Source organism: Bombina bombina, chromosome 9 (assembly GCF_027579735.1).
Source record: "Bombina bombina isolate aBomBom1 chromosome 9, aBomBom1.pri, whole genome shotgun sequence".
NCBI lineage: Eukaryota > Metazoa > Chordata > Amphibia > Anura > Bombinatoridae > Bombina > Bombina bombina.
Genome location: NC_069507.1, coordinates 278845139 through 278863478, shown reverse-complemented (window position 1 = coordinate 278863478; position 18340 = coordinate 278845139). Strand labels below are relative to the sequence as shown.

At 44.6% G+C, this 18340-nt stretch overlaps 2 protein-coding genes across 2 annotated transcripts in view; one reads left to right on the top strand and one right to left on the bottom strand.

Moving 5' to 3' along the window:
• The window catches only part of LOC128640333 (tyrosine-protein phosphatase non-receptor type 6), a 411611-nt gene that overhangs the window by 138971 nt on the left and 254300 nt on the right, over window positions 1-18340 (bottom strand). The gene's annotated exons all lie outside the window — the stretch shown is intronic.
• The window catches only part of LOC128640332 (ribosomal RNA small subunit methyltransferase NEP1-like), a 96078-nt gene that overhangs the window by 43613 nt on the left and 34125 nt on the right, over window positions 1-18340 (top strand). The window contains exons 3-4 of the mRNA XM_053692824.1: window positions 3432-3573; window positions 4459-4517. Coding sequence (XP_053548799.1) covers window positions 3432-3573; window positions 4459-4517 — 201 coding nt within the window. The remainder of the gene's footprint in view (window positions 1-3431; window positions 3574-4458; window positions 4518-18340) is intronic.

Below are 18340 nucleotides of genomic sequence, written 5' to 3'. Positions count from 1 at the left end.
ACTTACAGCAAAATCCAAAGGCCACTTCTCTCTGCTTATCCTCCTTGACCTGTCTGCAGCCTTTGACACTGTTGACCACCCTCTTCTGCTCCAAATCCTCCAATCCTTCGGCATCTGTGAGACCGCTCTCTCGTGGTTCTCTTCCTATCTGACTAACCGTACATTTAGTGTAGCCTTCTCCGGAGCATCCTCTGCCCCGTTACTACTTTCTTTTGGGGTACCTCAAGGCTCTGTACTTGGACCCCTTCTCTTTTCAATCTACACGTCGTCACTAGGTTCCTTAATAAAGTCCCATGGGTTTCAATACCATTTGTATGCCGATGACACACAAATCTACCTCTCTGCACCAGACCTACCTCCTTCCTTACTAACCCATGTCACTAACTGTCTTTCTCACATCTCATCTTGGATGTCCTCTCACTACCTTAAGCTAAATCTCTCCAAAACTGAACTCCTTATTTTTCCCCCTTCTCCCAATGTCTTCACCCCCAAAATTTCTATAACTGTTGATAATTCCATCATTACCCCTACCCCGCACGCCCGATGTCTTGGGGTCACACTTGACTCAGATCTTTCCTTCACTCCTCACATCCAGTCCTTGGCTAAAGCCTGCCGCTTCCACCTTAAAAACATTGCTAAAATTCGACATTTCCTTACACAAGATACAACCAAGATTTTAATCCACTCTCTCATCCTTTCTCGCCTGGACTACTGCAATTCCGCCCTCTCTGGTCTACCTAGCTGCCGCATAGCTCCTTTACAATCCATTATGAATGCCTCTGCCAGACTCATCTTCCTTACTCGTCGCTCTTCATCTGCTGCACCTCTCTGCCAATCCCTTCACTGGCTTCCTCTTGCCTCTAGGATTAAACATAAAATCCTCACCCTGACATATAAAGCTCTCAACTGCACTGCTCCCCCCTACATCTCAGAACTTGTCTCTAGATACTCTCCCTCCCGTCCCCTTCGATCAGCTCAGGATCTCCTCCTCTCCTCCTCTCTTGTTACTTCCTCACATTCCCGTTTACAGGACTTCTCCAGACTGGCCCCCATCTTGTGGAATTCCCTGCCTCGCTCCATAAGACTCTCCCCTAGTTTTAACAGCTTCAAGCACTCCCTAAAAACTCTACTATTCAGGGATGCATACAATCAACACTAACCTTTCCTAACGCCATTGCTTTCCCCTTGAACCCCTTAGATTGTAAGCCTATGGGCCCAGCTGTTTACAGATCGCCTCATAAGAGCCGACTACAACAGTGAAACTCTCGGCAGGGCCCTCTACCCAATTGACCCCTACAAAAGCTATCCTGTACACAGACTATGTTTACAGCACTGCGGAATCTGTTGGTGCTCTACAAATACCTGATGATGATAATAATAATAATAATTACCATTGAGCGTGCGCCTGTCGTGTGTGTGCATTACTAGATTACCAGTGAGCGTGCGCCTGTCATGTGTGTGCATTACTAGATTACCAGTGAGCGTGCGCCTGTCGTGTGTGTGCGCATTACTAGATTACCAGTGAGCGTGCGCCTGTCGTGTGTGTGCATTACTAGATTACCAGTGAGCGTGCGCCTGTCGTGTGTGCATTACTAGATTACCAGTGAGCGTGCGCCTGTCGTGTGTGTGCATTACTAGGTTACCAGTGAGCGTCCGCCTGTCGTGTGTGTGCATTACTAGGTTACCAGTGAGCGTCCGCCTGTCGTGTGTGTGCGCATTACTAGATTACCAGTGAGCGTGCGCCTGTCGTGTGTGTGTGTACATTACTAGATTACCAGTGAGCGTGCTCCTGTCGTGTGTGTGCATTACTAGATTACCCGTGAGCGTGCATATGACTAGATTAGCAGTGAGCACGTGCGCCTGTCGTGGGCGCATGAGTAGATTAGCAGAGAGCACGCGTGCGCCTGTCGGGGGCGCATGACTAGATTAGCAGTGAGCGCCCGTGCGCCTGTCGGGGGCGCATGACTAGATTAGCAGTGAGCGCCCGTGCGCCTGTCGGGGGCGCATGACTAGATTAGCAGTGAGCGCCCGTGCGCCTGTCGGGGGCGCATGACTAGATTAGCAGTGAGCGCCCGTGCGCCTGTCGGGGGCGCATGACTAGATTAGCAGTGAGCGCCCGTGCGCCTGTCGGGGGCGCATGACTAGATTAGCAGTGAGCGCCCGTGCGCCTGTCGGGGGCGCATGACTAGATTAGCAGTGAGCGCCCGTGCGCCTGTCGGGGGCGCATGACTAGATTAGCAGTGAGCGCCCGTGCGCCTGTCGGGGGCGCATGACTAGATTAGCAGTGAGCGCCCGTGCGCCTGTCGGAGGCGCATGACTAGATTAGCAGTGAGCGCCTGTCGGGGGCCCATGACTAGATTAGCAGTGAGTGCCTGTCGGGGGCACATGACTAGATTAGCAGTGAGCGCCCGTGCGCCTGTCGGGGGCGCATGACTAGATTAGCAGTGAGCGCCCGTGCGCCTGTCGGGGGCCTATGACTAGATTAGCAGTGAGCGCCTGTTGGGGGCCCATGACTAGATTAGCAGTGAGTGCCTGTCGGGGGCCCATGACTAGATTAGCAGTGAGCGCCCGTGCGCCTGTCGGGGGCGCATGACTAGGGAGTGTGTGTATCGGTCTAATACCAGTGATGAGGGCGTTACCAGGGAGTGTGTGTATCGGTGTATTGCCAGTGATGAGGGCGTTACCAGGGAGTGTGTGTATCGGTGTATTACCAGTGATGAGGGCGTTACCAGGGAGTGTGTGTATCGGTGTATTACCAGTGATGAGGGCGTTACCAGGGAGTGTGTGTATCGGTGTATTACCAGTGATGAGGGCGTTACCAGGGAGTGTGTGTATCGGTGTATTACCAGTGATGAGGGCGTTACCAGGGAGTGTGTGTATCGGTGTATTACCAGTGATGAGGGCGTTACCAGGGAGTGTGTGTATCGGTGTATTACCAGTGATGAGGGCGTTACTAGGGAGTGTGTGTATCGGTGTATTACCAGTGATGAGGGCGTTACTAGGGAGTGTGTGTATCGGTGTATTACCAGTGATGAGGGCGTTACTAGGGAGTGTGTGTATCAGTGTATTACCAGTGATGAGGGCGTTACTAGGGAGTGTGTGTATCGGTGTATTATCAGTGATGAGGGCGTTACCAGGGAGTGTGTATCGGTGTATTACCAGTGATGAGAGCGTTACCAGGGAGTGTGTGTATCGGTGTATTACCAGTGATGAGGGCGTTACCAGGGAGTGTGTGTATCGGTGTATTACCAGTGATGAGAGCGTTACCAGGGAGTGTGTGTATCGGTGTATTACCAGTGATGAGAGCGTTACCAGGGAGTGTGTGTATCGGTGTATTACCAGTGATGAGAGCGTTACCAGGGAGTGTGTGTATCGGTGTATTACCAGATTATCAGTGTATTGATTACTTGTGCATATGTTCTCTCCTGCAGAGCTTGTTGATGCTCATGGACAGTCCGCTAAACAGGGCTGGGTTGCTACAGGTCTACATTCACACCCAGAGGAATGTTCTAATTGAAGTGAATCCTCAAACACGCATCCCCCGAACCTTTCCTCGATTCTGCGGCTTGATGGGTGAGTGACATAACAGCTGGCTGCTTGTGTAAAGGTAGTTATCAGAGGGTTCTGTTGTACTAACACTCAGAGGGAGCACGTTTTATGTTTACCGCATATATTTCTTGCCGATTGCCATTAACAACAGACACTGTGTCTATCATATGTGTTTTTATCATTATGCCGGTCTGTATAATCTTTCACTGTGCTGTATATGAGCTGACGACACGCACTGCATAATAACCAGCAGCTAGGTTTCTTAGATGAACTTCTGGTTGTTACATACAGTATATAGCTTTAAATGAGCCACATATTTTTCTGTTCCCTGTGCTAGATCCCTTCATTCAATAAGTTGGCAAATGTTTATAAATGAACCCGAGTGTACCAGCTGTGTCTCTGTTACAGTTTAGCCTCTGATTGGGCAGTTGGATACCCATGGGAGGTTTGATAGCTCCATAAATAACACTATTCGCTCTCTACCATATGCGGTGGCGCTGCTAGATGTCTGTTACAGAGCAACGTTTATAGGTTATTGTATCGGATGGGCTTTCCTGACTGTACCCCGTGTTAGGCAACGGCAGGGGAATGTTCTACAACTGCCCATCACCAGGCTGCAGCGCTCTGTGCCCCCCCCCCCCCCCCAATCACTGACCTCTGCTATTCCCTGGTGTATCTAGCTCATGAAAGGTAGAACACATTCCCACAGCACCATGAAGTAATTATCCAATTTTATTGAAACAAGGACATCCAAAATAGAGGCGACATTTCGGGTGTTTAACCCTTACTCATGTGTCTAGCTCACCCCCAACTGATGCCTTTGACTTTCCCCACCTCCTGACTCATGTCATGTTGTCGTTGTCTCCGGAGAGATGTTTGTCACTGATTGTTTATCTTTTTCTCCTTCAGTTCAACTGTTGCACAAGCTAAGTGTGAGAGCTGCGGATGGACCCCAGAAGCTGTTAAAGGTAAAATCATAGAACTTGTTGTTAAGATTATCTGGGAGAAGCAATATTTTATTAAATGTGGGCAGTGAGTAAGGCGCTACTGACAGATCTCAGTATATCGTCACTGTACTGACTACACAGGGCAGGGAGTAAGGCGCTACTGACAGTACAGTGACGATATACTGAGATCTGACTACACAGGGCAGGGAGTAAGGCGCTACTGACAGTACGGTGATGATATACTGAGATCTGACTACACAGGGCAGTGAGTAAGGCGCTACTGACAGTACAGTGACAATATACTGAGATCTGACTACACAGGGCAGTGAGTAAGGCACTACTGACAGTACGGTGATGATATACTGAGATCTGACTACACAGGGCAGGGAGTAAGGCGCTACTGACATTACAGTGACGATATACTGAGATCTGACTACACAGGGCAGGGAGTAAGGCGCTACTGACAGTACGGTGACGATATACTGAGATCTGACTACACAGGGCACTGAGTAAGGCGCTACTGACAGTACGGTGACGATATACTGAGATCTGACTACACAGGGCAGGGAGTAAGGCGCTACTGACAGTACAGTGACGATATACTGAGATCTGACTACACAGGGCAGGGAGTAAGGCGCTACTGACAGTACAGTGACGATATACTGAGATCTGACTACACAGGGCAGTGAGTAAGGCGCTACTGACAGTACGGTGACGATATACTGAGATCTGACTACACAGGGCAGGGAGTAAGGCGCTACTGACAGTATGGTGACGATATACTGAGATCTGACTACACAGGGCAGGGAGTAAGGCGCTACTGACAGTACAGTGACGATATACTGAGATCTGACTACACAGGGCAGGGAGTAAGGCGCTACTGACAGTACGGTGATGATATACTGAGATCTTACTACACAGGGCAGGGAGTAAGGCGCTACTGACAGTACGGTGATGATATACTGAGATCTTACTACACAGGGCAGGGAGTAAGGCGCTACTGACAGTACGGTGACGATATACTGAGATCTGACTACACAGGGCAGTGAGTAAGGCGCTACTGACAGTACGGTGACGATATACCGAGATCTGACTACACAGGGCAGTGAGTAAGGCGCTACTGACAGTACGGTGACGATATACTGAGATCTGTCTACACAGGGCAAGGAGTAAGGCGCTACTGACAGTACGGTGACGATATACTGAGATCTGACTACACAGGGCATTGAGTAAGGCGCTACTGACCGTACGGTGACGATATACTGAGATCTGACTACACAGGGCAGGGAGTAAGGCGCTACTGACAGTACGGTGACGATATTCTGAGATCTGACTACACAGGGCAGTGAGTAAGGCGCTACTGACAGTACGGTGACGATATACTGAGATCTGACTACACAGGGCAGTGAGTAAGGCGCTACTGACAGTACGGTGACGATATACTGAGATCTGACTGCACAGGGCAGTGAGTAAGGCGCTACTGACAGTACGGTGACGATATACTGAGATCTGACTACACAGGGCAGGGAGTAAGGCGCTACTGACAGTACGGTGATGATATACTGAGATCTGACTACACAGGGCAGTGAGTAAGGCGCTACTGACAGTACGGTGACGATATACTGAGATCTGACTACACAGAGCAGCGAGTAAGGCGCTACTGACAGTACGGTGACGATAATCTGAGATCTGACTACACAGGGCAGCGAGTAAGGCGCTACTGACAGTACAGTGACGATATACTGAGATCTGACTACACAGGGCAGTGAGTAAGGCGCTACTGACAGTACAGTGACGATATACTAAGATCTGACTACACAGGGCAGTGAGTAAGACGTATTACCGATGAGGGACAGTCGCCCTCCTATCTTTGTATAACACATTAGGTCAGTAGTCGCTGTTCTCTGTGATGTGATCTTCCAGACGTGTATAGTTATGTTTTCTTTCTAATGACACGGTGAGTCCACGGATCATCATTAATTACTGTTGGGAATATCACTCCTGGCCAGCAGGAGGCAGCAAAGAGCATCACAGCAGAGCTGTTAAATATCACTTCCCTTCCCACAAATCCCAGTCATTCTCTTTGCCTCTAGTGCAAGGAAGAGGTGAAGTAATTAGGTGTCTGATAAAGATTCTTTTATCAAGATTTCTCTTGTAAGATGTATCGAGTCCACGGATTCATCCATACTTGTGGGATATTCTCCTTCCTAACAGGAAGTGGCAAAGAGAGCACCCACAGCAGAGCTGTCTATATAGCTCCACCCCCCCCCCCCCCCAGTCATTCTCTTTGCCTACTCTAAGTACTAGGAAGGGTAAAGAAAGTGTGGTGACAAAAATGTTAGTTTCTCCAACATAGGTGTGTCCGGTCCACGGCGTCATCCTTACTTGTGGGATATTCTCCTCCCCAACAGGAAATGGCAAAGAGTCCCAGCAAAGCTGGCCATATAGCCCCTCCTAGGCTCCGCCCACCCCAGTCATTCTCTTTGCCGTTGCACAGGCAACATCTCCACGGAGATGGCTTAGAGTTTTTTGGTGTTTAAATGTAGTTTTTATTCTTCAATCAAGTGTTTGTTATTTTAAAATAGTGCTGGTATGTACTATTTACTCTGAAACAGAAAGGTGAAGAAGATTTCTGTTTGTAAGAGGGAGATGATTTTAGCAGACGTCACTAAAATCGATTGCTGTTTCCACACAGGACTGTTGAGATGAAGTAACTTCAGTTGGGGGAAGCAGTGGGCAGATTCTTCTGCCTGAGGTTTGACTGGCCACATTTCTAACAAGACTTTGTAATGCTGGAAGGCTGTCATTTTCCCTATGGGGACCGGTAAGCCATTTTCTTAGATTAAAGCAAAAGAAAAAAGGGCTTTATAAGGGCTTAAAAAACTGGTAGACATTTTTCTGGGCTAAAACGATTACTTTGCTAGGCATATTTGGCAGATTATAACTCTTTTTAGTTGTTATACTCTTGGGGATTGTTGTTTAAAAACGGCAGGCACTGTATGGACACCTTTTTCAGATGGGGGCCTTCCCTAGTCATAGGCAGAGCCTCATTTTCGCGCCACTAATGCGCAGTTGTTTTTGGAAAGCAAGGCATGCAGATGCATGTGTGAGGAGCTAAGAACCGCTGAAAAAGCTTATAGAAGGCGTCATTTGGTATCGTATTCCCCTCTGGGCTTGGTTGGGTCTCAGCAAAGCAGATACCTGGGACTGTATAGGGGTTAAATGTAAAAACGGCTCCGGTTCCGTTATTTTAAGGGTTAAAGCTTTCAAATTTGGTGTGCAATACTTTTAAGGCTTTAAGACACTGTGGTGAAATTTTGGTGAATTTTGAACTTTTCCTTCATGCTTTTTCGCATATTCAGTAATAAAGTGTGTTCTGTTTAAAATTTAAAGTGACAGTAACGGTTTTATTTAAAACGTTTTTTGTGCTTTGTTGACAAGTTTAAGCCTGTTTAACATGTCTGAACCATCAGATAAGCGATGTTCTATATGTATGAAAGCCAATGTGTCTCCCCATTTAAATATATGTGATGATTGTGACATAGTGTCCAAACAAAGTAGGGACCATGATGCCACTGAAAATGATAATGCCCAAGATGATTCTTCAGATGAGGGGAGTAAGCATGGTACTGCATCGTCCCCTTCTGTGTCTACACCAGTTTTGCCCGCACAAGAGGCCCCTAGTACATCTAGTGCGCCAATACTTATTTCCATGCAACAATTAACGGCTGTTATGGATAATTCTATTGCAAAAATGTTATCTAAAATGCCTACTTATCAGAGAAAGCGCGATTGCTCTGTTTTAAACACTGAAGAGCAAGAGAACGCTGATGATAACTGTTCTGACATACCCTCACACCACTCTGAAAGGGCCAGGAGGGAGGTTTTGTCTGAGGGAGAAATTTCAGATTCAGAAAAAATTTCTCAACAAGCTGAACCTGATGTTGTAACATTTAAATTTAAATTAGAACATCTCCGTGCACTGCTTAAGGAGGTTTTATCTACTCTGGATGATTGTGACAATTTGGTCATTCCAGAGAAATTATGTAAAATGGACAAGTTCCTAGAGGTTCCGGTGCCCCCCGATGTGTTTCCTATACCCAAGCGGGTGGCGGACATTGTAAATAAGGAATGGGAAAGGCCCGGTATACCCTTTGTTCCCCCCCCCTATATTTAAGAAATTATTTCCTATAGTCGACCGCAGAAAGGACTTATGGCAGACAGTCCCTAAGGTCGAGGGGGCGGTTTCTACTCTAAACAAACGCACTACTATTCCTATTGAAGATAGTTGTGCTTTCAAAGATCCTATGGATAAAAAATTAGAGGGTTTGCTTAAAAAGATGTTTGTTCAGCAAGGTTACCTTCTACAACCAATTTCATGCATTGTTCCTGTCACTACGGCAGCGTGTTTCTGGTTCGAAGAACTAGAAAAGTCGCTTAATAAAGATTCTTCGTTTGAGGAGATTTTCGACAGAGTTCACGCACTTAAATTGGCTAACTCTTTTATTTTGGATGCCGCTTTGCAAATAGCTAGATTAGCGGCGAAAAATTCAGGGTTTGCTATAGTGGCGCGCAGAGCGCTTTGGTTAAAGTCTTGGTCAGCGGATGTGTCTTCCAAGACTAAATTGCTTAACATCCCTTTCAAGGGTAAAACACTGTTTGGTCCTGATTTGAAAGAGATTATTTCAGACATCACCGGGGGAAAGGGCCATGCCCTTCCTCAGGATAGGTCTTTTAAGGCTAAAAATAAGCCTAATTTTCGTCCCTTTCGCAGGAACGGACCAGCCTCTAACTCTACTTCCTCTAAGCAAGAGGGTAATTCTTCTCAGCCCAAACCAGCCTGGAGACAGATGCAAGGCTGGAACAAGGGTAAGCAGGCCAAGAAGCCTGCCACTGCTACCAAATCAGCATGAAGGGTTGGCCCCCGATCCGGGACCGGATCTGGTGGGGGGCAGACTTTCTCTCTTTGCTCAGGCTTGGGCAAGAGATGTTCAGGATCCTTGGGCGCTAGAAATAGTTTCTCAGGGTTATCTCCTGGAATTCAAGGAACTACCCCCAAGGGGAAGGTTCCACAGGTCTCAATTATCTTCAAACCAAATAAAAAGACAGGCGTTCTTACATTGTGTAGAAGACCTGTTAAAGTTGGGAGTAATTCATCCAGTTCCAATACGAGAACAAGGGATGGGGTTTTACTCCAACCTGTTCATAGTTCCCAAAAAAGAGGGAACATTCAGACCGATTTTAGATCTCAAGATCCTAAACAAATTTCTCAGGGTTCCGTCGTTCAAGATGGAAACCATTCGAACAATCCTTCCTACCATCCAGGAAGGTCAATTTATGACCACGGTGGATTTAAAGGACGCGTACCTACATATTCCTATCCACAAGGAACATCATCAGTTCCTAAGGTTCGCTTTTCTGGACAAGCATTACCAGTTTGTGGCACTTCCATTCGGATTAGCCACTGCTCCGAGAATTTTCACAAAGGTACTAGGGTCCCTTCTAGCGGTTCTAAGACCAAGGGGCATTGCAGTAGTACCTTACTTGGACGACATCCTGATTCAAGCGTCGTCCCTGTCAAAAGCAAAGGCTCATACGGACATCGTCCTAGCCTTCCTCAGATCTCACGGATGGAAAGTGAACATAGAAAAAAGTTCTCTGTCTCCGTCAACAAGAGTTCCCTTCTTGGGAACAATAATAGACTCCTTAGAAATGAGGATTTTTCTGACAGAGGTCAGAAAATCAAAACTTCTAAGCTCTTGTCAAGTTCTTCATTCTATTCTTCGTCCTTCCATAGCACAGTGCATGGAAGTAATAGGATTGATGGTTGCAGCAATGGACATAGTTCCTTTTGCACGAATTCATCTAAGACCATTACAACTGTGCATGCTCAGACAGTGGAATGGGGATTATACAGACTTGTCTCCGACGATTCAAGTGGATCAAAGGACCAGGGATTCGCTCCGGTGGTGGCTGATCCTGGACAATCTGTCACAGGGATTGAGCTTCCGCAGACCAGAGTGGGTCATTGTCACGACCGACGCCAGCCTGGTGGGCTGGGGCGTGGTCTGGGAACCCCTGAAAGCTCAGGGTCTATGGTCTCGGGAAGAATCTCTTCTCCCGATAAACATTCTGGAACTGAGAGCGGTATTCAATGCTCTCAAAGCTTGGCCTCATCTAGCAAAGGCCAAATTCATAAGGTTTCAATCAGACAACATGACGACTGTTGCTTATATCAACCATCAGGGGGGAACAAGAAGTTCCCTGGCGATGGAGAAAGTAACCAAGATAATTCAATGGGCGGAGGATCACTCCTGCCACTTGTCTGCAATCCACATCCCAGGAGTGGAAAATTGGGAAGCGGATTTTCTGAGTCGTCAGACCTTCCATCCGGGGGAGTGGGAACTCCATCCGGAAATCTTTGCCCAAATAACTCGATTATGGGGCACTCCAGACATGGATCTGATGGCCTCTCGTCCGAACTTCAAGGTTCCTTGTTACGGGTCCAGATCCAGGGATCCCAAGGCGACTCTAGTGGATGCACTAGTAGCACCTTGGACCTTCAACCTAGCTTATGTATTCCCACCGTTTCCTCTCATTCCCAGGCTGGTAGCCAGGATCAATCAGGAGAGGGCTTCGGTGATCTTGATAGCTCCTGCGTGGCCACGCAGGACTTGGTATGCAGACCTGGTGAATATGTCATCGGCTCCACCATGGAAGCTACCTTTGAGACAGGACCTTCTTGTTCAAGGTCCATTCGAACATCCGAATCTGGTGTCCCTCCAACTGACTGCTTGGAGATTGAACGCTTGATTTTATCAAAGCGTGGATTTTCAGATTCTGTAATAGATACTCTTATTCAGGCTAGAAAGCCTGTAACCAGAAAAATTTACCATAAGATATGGAAAAAATATATCTGTTGGTGTGAATCTAAAGGATTCCCTTGGAACAGGATAAAAATTCCTAGAATTCTTTCCTTTCTTCAAGAAGGTTTGGAGAAAGGGTTATCGGCAAGTTCTCTGAAGGGACAGATCTCTGCTTTATCTGTTTTACTTCACAAAAGACTGGCAGCTGTGCCAGATGTTCAAACTTTTGTTCAGGCTTTGGTCAGGATCAAGCCTGTTTACAGATCTTTGACTCCTCCCTGGAGTCTAAATCTAGTTCTTTCAGTTCTTCAAGGGGTTCCGTTTGAACCCTTGCATACCGTAGATATTAAGTTATTATCTTGGAAAGTTTTGTTTCTGGTTGCGATTTCTTCTGCCAGAAGAGTTTCAGAGTTATCTGCTCTGCAGTGTTCTCTTCCTTATCTGGTGTTCCATACAGATAAGGTAGTTTTGCGCACTAAGCCTGGTTTTCTTCCTAAAGTTGTTTCTAACAAAAATATTAACCAGGAGATAGTTGTTCCTTCTTTGTGTCCGAATCCAAGTTCAAAGAAGGAACGTTTGTTACACAATTTGGACGTAGTCCGTGCTCTAAAATTCTATTTAGAGGCTACTAAAGATTTCAGACAAACATCTTCCTTGTTTGTTGTTTATTCTGGTAAGAGGAGAGGTCAAAAAGCGACTTCTACCTCTCTTTCCTTTTGGCTTAGAAGCATTATCCGTTTGGCTTATGAGACTGCCGGACGGCAGCCTCCTGACAGAATCACAGCTCATTCCACTAGGGCTGTGGCTTCCACATGGGCCTTCAAGAACGAGGCTTCTGTTGACCAGATATGTAAAGCAGCGACTTGGTCTTCTCTGCACACTTTTGCCAAATTTTACAAATTTGATACTTTTGCTTCTTCTGAGGCTATTTTTGGGAGAAAGGTTTTGCAAACTGTGGTGCCTTCCGTTTAGGTGACCTGTTTTGCTCCCTCCCGTCATCCGTGTCCTAAAGCTTTGGTATTGGTTCCCACAAGTAAGGATGACGCCGTGGACCGGACACACCTATGTTGGAGAAAACAGAATTTATGTTTACCTGATAAATTACTTTCTCCAACGGTGTGTCCGGTCCACGGCCCGCCCTGGTTTTTTTAATCAGGTCTGATGTATTATTTTTTCTAACTACAGTCACCACAGTACCATATAGTTTCTCCTATATATATTTCCTCCTGTCCGTCGGTCGAATGACTGGGGTGGGCGGAGCCTAGGAGGGGCTATATGGCCAGCTTTGCTGGGACTCTTTGCCATTTCCTGTTGGGGAGGAGAATATCCCACAAGTAAGGATGACGCCGTGGACCGGACACACCGTTGGAGAAAGTAATTTATCAGGTAAACATAAATTCTGTTTTTTATTTTTTCAAGCAAAAGTTTGTTGTTTTAAATGGTACCAGTGTGTACTATTCACTCTCTGGCAGAAAAGGGATGAAGATTTCTGCAAGGAGGATGATGATCTTAGCACTTTGTAACTAAGATCCACTGCTGTTCCCACAGAGGCTGAGGAGTACAGGAAAACTTCAGTTGGGGGAACGGTTTGCATGCTAAGCTGCATTGAGGTATGTTCAGTCAATTTGTTTCTAGACAGACTGTGATAATTCTAGAAAAGGCTGACAATATCCCCATGAGGGAAAGTTAAGCTGTATTCAGACACTTAATAGAGAATCCCAGCTTTCATACAGGGCTCATTTGTTACTGGTGGCACTAATGGGAAAAAACGTTTTTGTTTATTGAAAAATTTAACGTTTTTTGAGGGACTTTAAGGGGTCATTGTGGCTGATTTAAGGGTTATTAACCCACATGGCTAGTCTAGAAACACTTTGATGTGTTTCTTTTTGGCCCCACTAACATTGAGTGAGGTGGGAGGGGCCTATTTTCACGCCTCAGTTGCGCAGTTTCTTTTACTCTGAAGACATCCAGCTGCTTCTCCAGAGGGTCCTGCTGTGTTTGAGGGCCTAAAAGAAGGTTTTTCCCCACAAATCTATCCTAAAGGGCAGGTAGGCGCCACAGCAGAGCTGTGGCAAGGTGCTGAACGTTTTTATACCGTTTTTTTTACGTTTTGTCAATCCGGTTTTTACATTTAAGGGGTTAATAGTTTATTTGGCTGGCTGTGCAAACTTACTAAGGCTTTATGATTCTACTGTAAAAATTTCGTAGAGTTTACTGCTTTTTCTTTCATGTAATTAGCAAGAGTCCATGAGCTAGTGACGTATGGGATATACATTCCTACCAGGAGGGGCAAAGTTTCCCAAACCTCAAAATGCCTATAAATACACCCCTCACCACACCCACAATTCAGTTTTTACAAACTTTGCCTCCGATGGAGGTGGTGAAGTAAGTTTGTGCTAGATTCTACGTTGATATGCGCTCCGCAGCAAGTTGGAGCCCGGTTTTCCTCTCAGCGTGCAGTGAATGTCAGAGGGATGTGAGGAGAGTATTGCCTATTTGAATGCAGTGATCTCCTTCTAAGGGGTCTATTTCATAGGTTCTCTGTTATCGGTCGTAGAGATTCATCTCTTACCTCCCTTTTCAGATCGACGATATACTCTTATATATACCATTACCTCTGCTGATTCTCGTTTCAGTACTGGTTTGGCTATCTGCTATATGTAGATGAGTGTCCTGGGGTAAGTATGTCTTATTTTCTGTGACACTCCTAGCTATGGTTGGGCACTTTGTTTATAAAGTTCTAAATATATGTATTCAAACATTTATTTGCCTTGACTCAGAATGTTCAACTTTCCTTATTTTTCAGACAGTCAGTTTCATATTTGGGATAATGCATTTTAATTTAACATTTTTTACCTTAAAATTTGACTTTTTCCCTGTGGGCTGTTAGGCTCGCGGGGGCTGAAAATGCTTCATTTTATTGCGTCATTCTTGGCGCAGACTTTTTTGGCGCAAAAATTCTATTTCCGTTTCCGGCGTCATACGTGTCGCCGGAAGTTGCGTCATTCTTTGACGTTATTTTGCGCCAAAAATGTCGGCGTTCCGGATGTGGCGTCATTTTTGGCGCCAAAAAGCATTTAGGCGCCAAATAATGTGGGCGTCTTATTTGGCGCGAAAAAAATATGGGCGTCACTTTTGTCTCCACATTATTTAAGTCTCATTTTTTATTGCTTCTGGTTGCTAGAAGCTTGTTCTTTGGCATTTTTTCCCATTCCTGAAACTGTCATTTAAGGAATTTGATCAATTTTGCTTTATATGTTGTTTTTTTCTTTTACATATTGCAAGATGTTCCACGTTGCAACTGAGTCAGAAGATACTTCAGGAAAATCACTGCACAGTGCTGGAGCTACCAAGCTAAGTGTATCTGCTATAAACTTTTGGTATCTGTTTCTCCAGCTGTTATTTGTATTGCATGTCATGTCAAACTTATTAATGCAGATAAAATTTCCTTTAGTACTGTTACATTACTTGTTGCTGTTCCGTCAACATCTAATTTTCAGAGTGTTCCTGATAACATAAGAGATTTTATTTTTTAAAATCCATTAAGAAGGCTATGTCTGTTATTTCTCCTTCTAGTATACATAAAAGTCTTTTAAAACTTCTCTTTTTTCAGATGAATTTTTAAATGAACATCATCATTCTGATACTGATAATGGTTCTTCTGGTTCAGAGGTTTCTGTCTCAGAGGTTGATGCTGATAAATCTTTGTATTTGTTCAAGATGGAATTTATTCATTCTTTACTTAAAGAAGTGTTATTTGCATTAGTAATAGAGGATTCTGGTCCTCTTGATACTAAATGTAAACGTTTAAATAAGGTTTTTAAATCTCCTGTAGTTATTCCTGAAGTGTTTTATCTCCCTGATGCTATTTCTGAAATAATTTCCAGGGAATGGAATAATTTGGGTAATTTATTTACTCCTTCTAGACGTTTAAGCAAATTATATCCTGTGCCATCTGACAGATTAGAGTTTTTTGAGACAAAAATCCCTAAGGTTATGGGGCTGTCTCTACTCCTGCTAATGTACTACTGTTCCTACGGCAGATAGTACTTCATTTATGGTTCCTTTAGATAGGAAAATTGAATCCTTTCTAAGAAAAGCTTACTTATGTTCAGGTAATCTTCTTAGACCTGCTATATTTTTAGCGGATGTTGCTGCAGCTTCAACTTTTTGGTTAGAAGCTTTAGCACAACAAGTATCAGTTCATAATTTTATAGCATTATTATTATTCTATAACATGCTAATAATTTTATTGGTGATACCTTCTTTTGATATCATTAGAGTTGATGTCAGGTATATGTCTCTAGCTATTTTAGCTAGGAAAGCTTTATAGATTAAACTTGGAATGCTGACATGTCTTCTAAGTCAACTTTGCTTTCCCTTTCTTTCCAGGGTAAATAATCATTTTAGTTCCTTTCCTCACAAGGAACAAAAGCCTGATCCTTCATCTTCAGGAGCGGTATCAGTTTGGAAACTATTTCCAGTTTGGAATATATCCAAGTCTTATAGAAACCTATAGCCAGCTTCTAAGTACCTATGAAGGTGCGGCCCTTATTCCAGCTCAGCTGGTATGGGGCAGATTACGTTTTCTTCAAAGAAATTTGGATCAATTCCGTTCTTAATCTCTGGTTTCAGAAACATTGTTTCAGAAAGGTACAGAATTGGCTTCAAGTTAAGGCCTCCTGCTAAGAGATTCTTTTCTTTCCCGTGTCCCAGTTAACACAGCAAAGGTTCAACATTTCTGAAATGTGTTTCAGATCTAGAGTTGGCTGGAGTGGGGCTGGGGTTTTATTTTATCTCTTCATTTGTACCAGAGAAGGTCAATTCCTTCAGACCAGTTCCGGATCTATCATTATTGAATCGTTATGTTAGGATACCAACATTCAAGATGGTTTCTGTAGGACTATCCTGCCTTTTGTTTAGCAAGGGCATTATATGTCTACAATAGATTTTCAGGATGTGTATCTGCATATTACGATTCATCCAGATCACTTTTAGTGTCTGAGATTCTCTTTTTAGACAAGCATTACCAGTTTTGTGGCTCTACCGTTTGGCCTAGCCTCGGTTCCAAGAATTTTTTTCAAAGGTTCTCGGTGCCCTTTTTTTTCTGTAATCAGAGAATAGGGTTTTGGTATTTCCTTATTTGGACGATATCTTGGTACTTGCTCAGTCTTCTCATTTTCGAAGAATCTCATACGAATCGACTTGTGTTGTTTCTTCAAGTTCATGGTTGGAGGATCAATTTACCATTCAGTTCATTGATTCCTCAGACAAGGGTAACCTTTTTAGGTTTCTAGATAAATTCAGTATCTATGACTCTGTCCTTGTCAGACAAGAGAAGTTTAACATTGATTTCAGCTTGTCAAAACCTTCAATCACAATCATTCCCTTTGGTAGCCTTATGCATGGAAATGTTGGGTCTTAGGACTGCCGCATCAGATGCGATCTCCTTTGCTCGTTTTCACATGCGACCTCTTCAGCTCTGTATGCTGAACCATTGGTGCAGGGATTACTCAAAGATATCTCAATTAATATCTTTTAAACCAATTTTACAACACTCTCTGACATGGTGGACAGATCACCATCGTTTAGTTCAGGGGGCTTCTTTGTTCTTCCGACCTGGACTATAATCTCAACAGATGCAAGTCTTACAGGTTGGGGAGCTATGTGGGGGTATCTGACGGCACAAGGGGTTTGGGAATCTCAGGAGGTGAGATTTCCGATCGATATTTTGGAACTCCGTGCAATTTTCAGAGCTCTTCAGTCTTGGCCTCTTCTGAAGAGAGAGTTGTTCATTTGTTTTCAGATAGACGATGTCACAACTGTGGCATACATCAATCATCAAGGAGGGACTCACAGTCCTCTGGCTATGAAAGAAGTATCTCGAATTTTGGTTTGGCCGGAATCCAGCTCCTGTCTAATCTCTGCGGTTCATATCCCAGGTATGGACAATTGGAAAGCGGATTATCTCAGTCGCCAAACGTTGCATCCGGGCGAATGGTCTCTTCACCCAGAGGTATTTCTTCAGATTGTTCAAATGTGGGAACTTCCAGAAATAGATCTGATGGCTTCTCATCTAAACAAGATACTTCCCAGGTATCTGTCCAGATCCCGGGATTCCCAGGCGGAGGCAGTGGATGCATTTTCACTTCCTTGGAAGTATCATCCTGTCTATATCTTTCCGCCTCTAGTTCTTCTTTCAAGAAGTAATCTCCAAGATTCTGAAGGAATGCTCTTTTGTTCTGCTGGTAGCTCCGGCATGGCCTCACAGGTTTTGGTATGCGGATCTTGTCCGGATGGCCTCTTGCCAACCGTGGACTCTTCCGTTAAGACCAGACCTTTTGTCTCAAGGTCCTTTTTTTCCATCAGGATCTGAAATCCTTAATAAAGGTATGGAGATTGAACGCTTGATTCTTGGTCAAAGAGGTTTCTCTGACTCTGTGATTAATACTATGTTACAGGCTCATAAATCTGTATCTCGAGTGATATATTATAGAGTCTGGAAGACTTATATTTCTTGGTGTCTTTCTCATCATTTTTCCTGGCATTCTTTTAGAATACCGAGAATTTTACAGTTCCTTCAGGATGGTTTAGATAAGGGTTTGTCCGCAAGTTCTTTGAAAGGACAAATCTCTGCTCTTTCTGTTCTTTTTCACAGAAAGATTGCTATTCTTCCTGATATTCATTGTTTTGTACAAGCTTTGGTTCGTATAAAACCTGTCATTCAGTCAATTTCTCCTCCTTGGAGTTTGAATTTGGTTCTGGAAGCTCTTCAAGCTCATCCGTTTGAACCTATGCATTCATTGGACATTAATTACTTTCTTGGAAAGTTTTGTTCCTTTTGGCCATCTCTTCTGCCAGAAGAGTTTCTGAATTATCTGCTCTTTCTTGTGAGTCTCCTTTTCTGATTTTTCATCAGGATAAGGCGGTGTTGCGAACTTCTTTTGAATTTTTACCTAAAGTTGTGAATTCCAACAA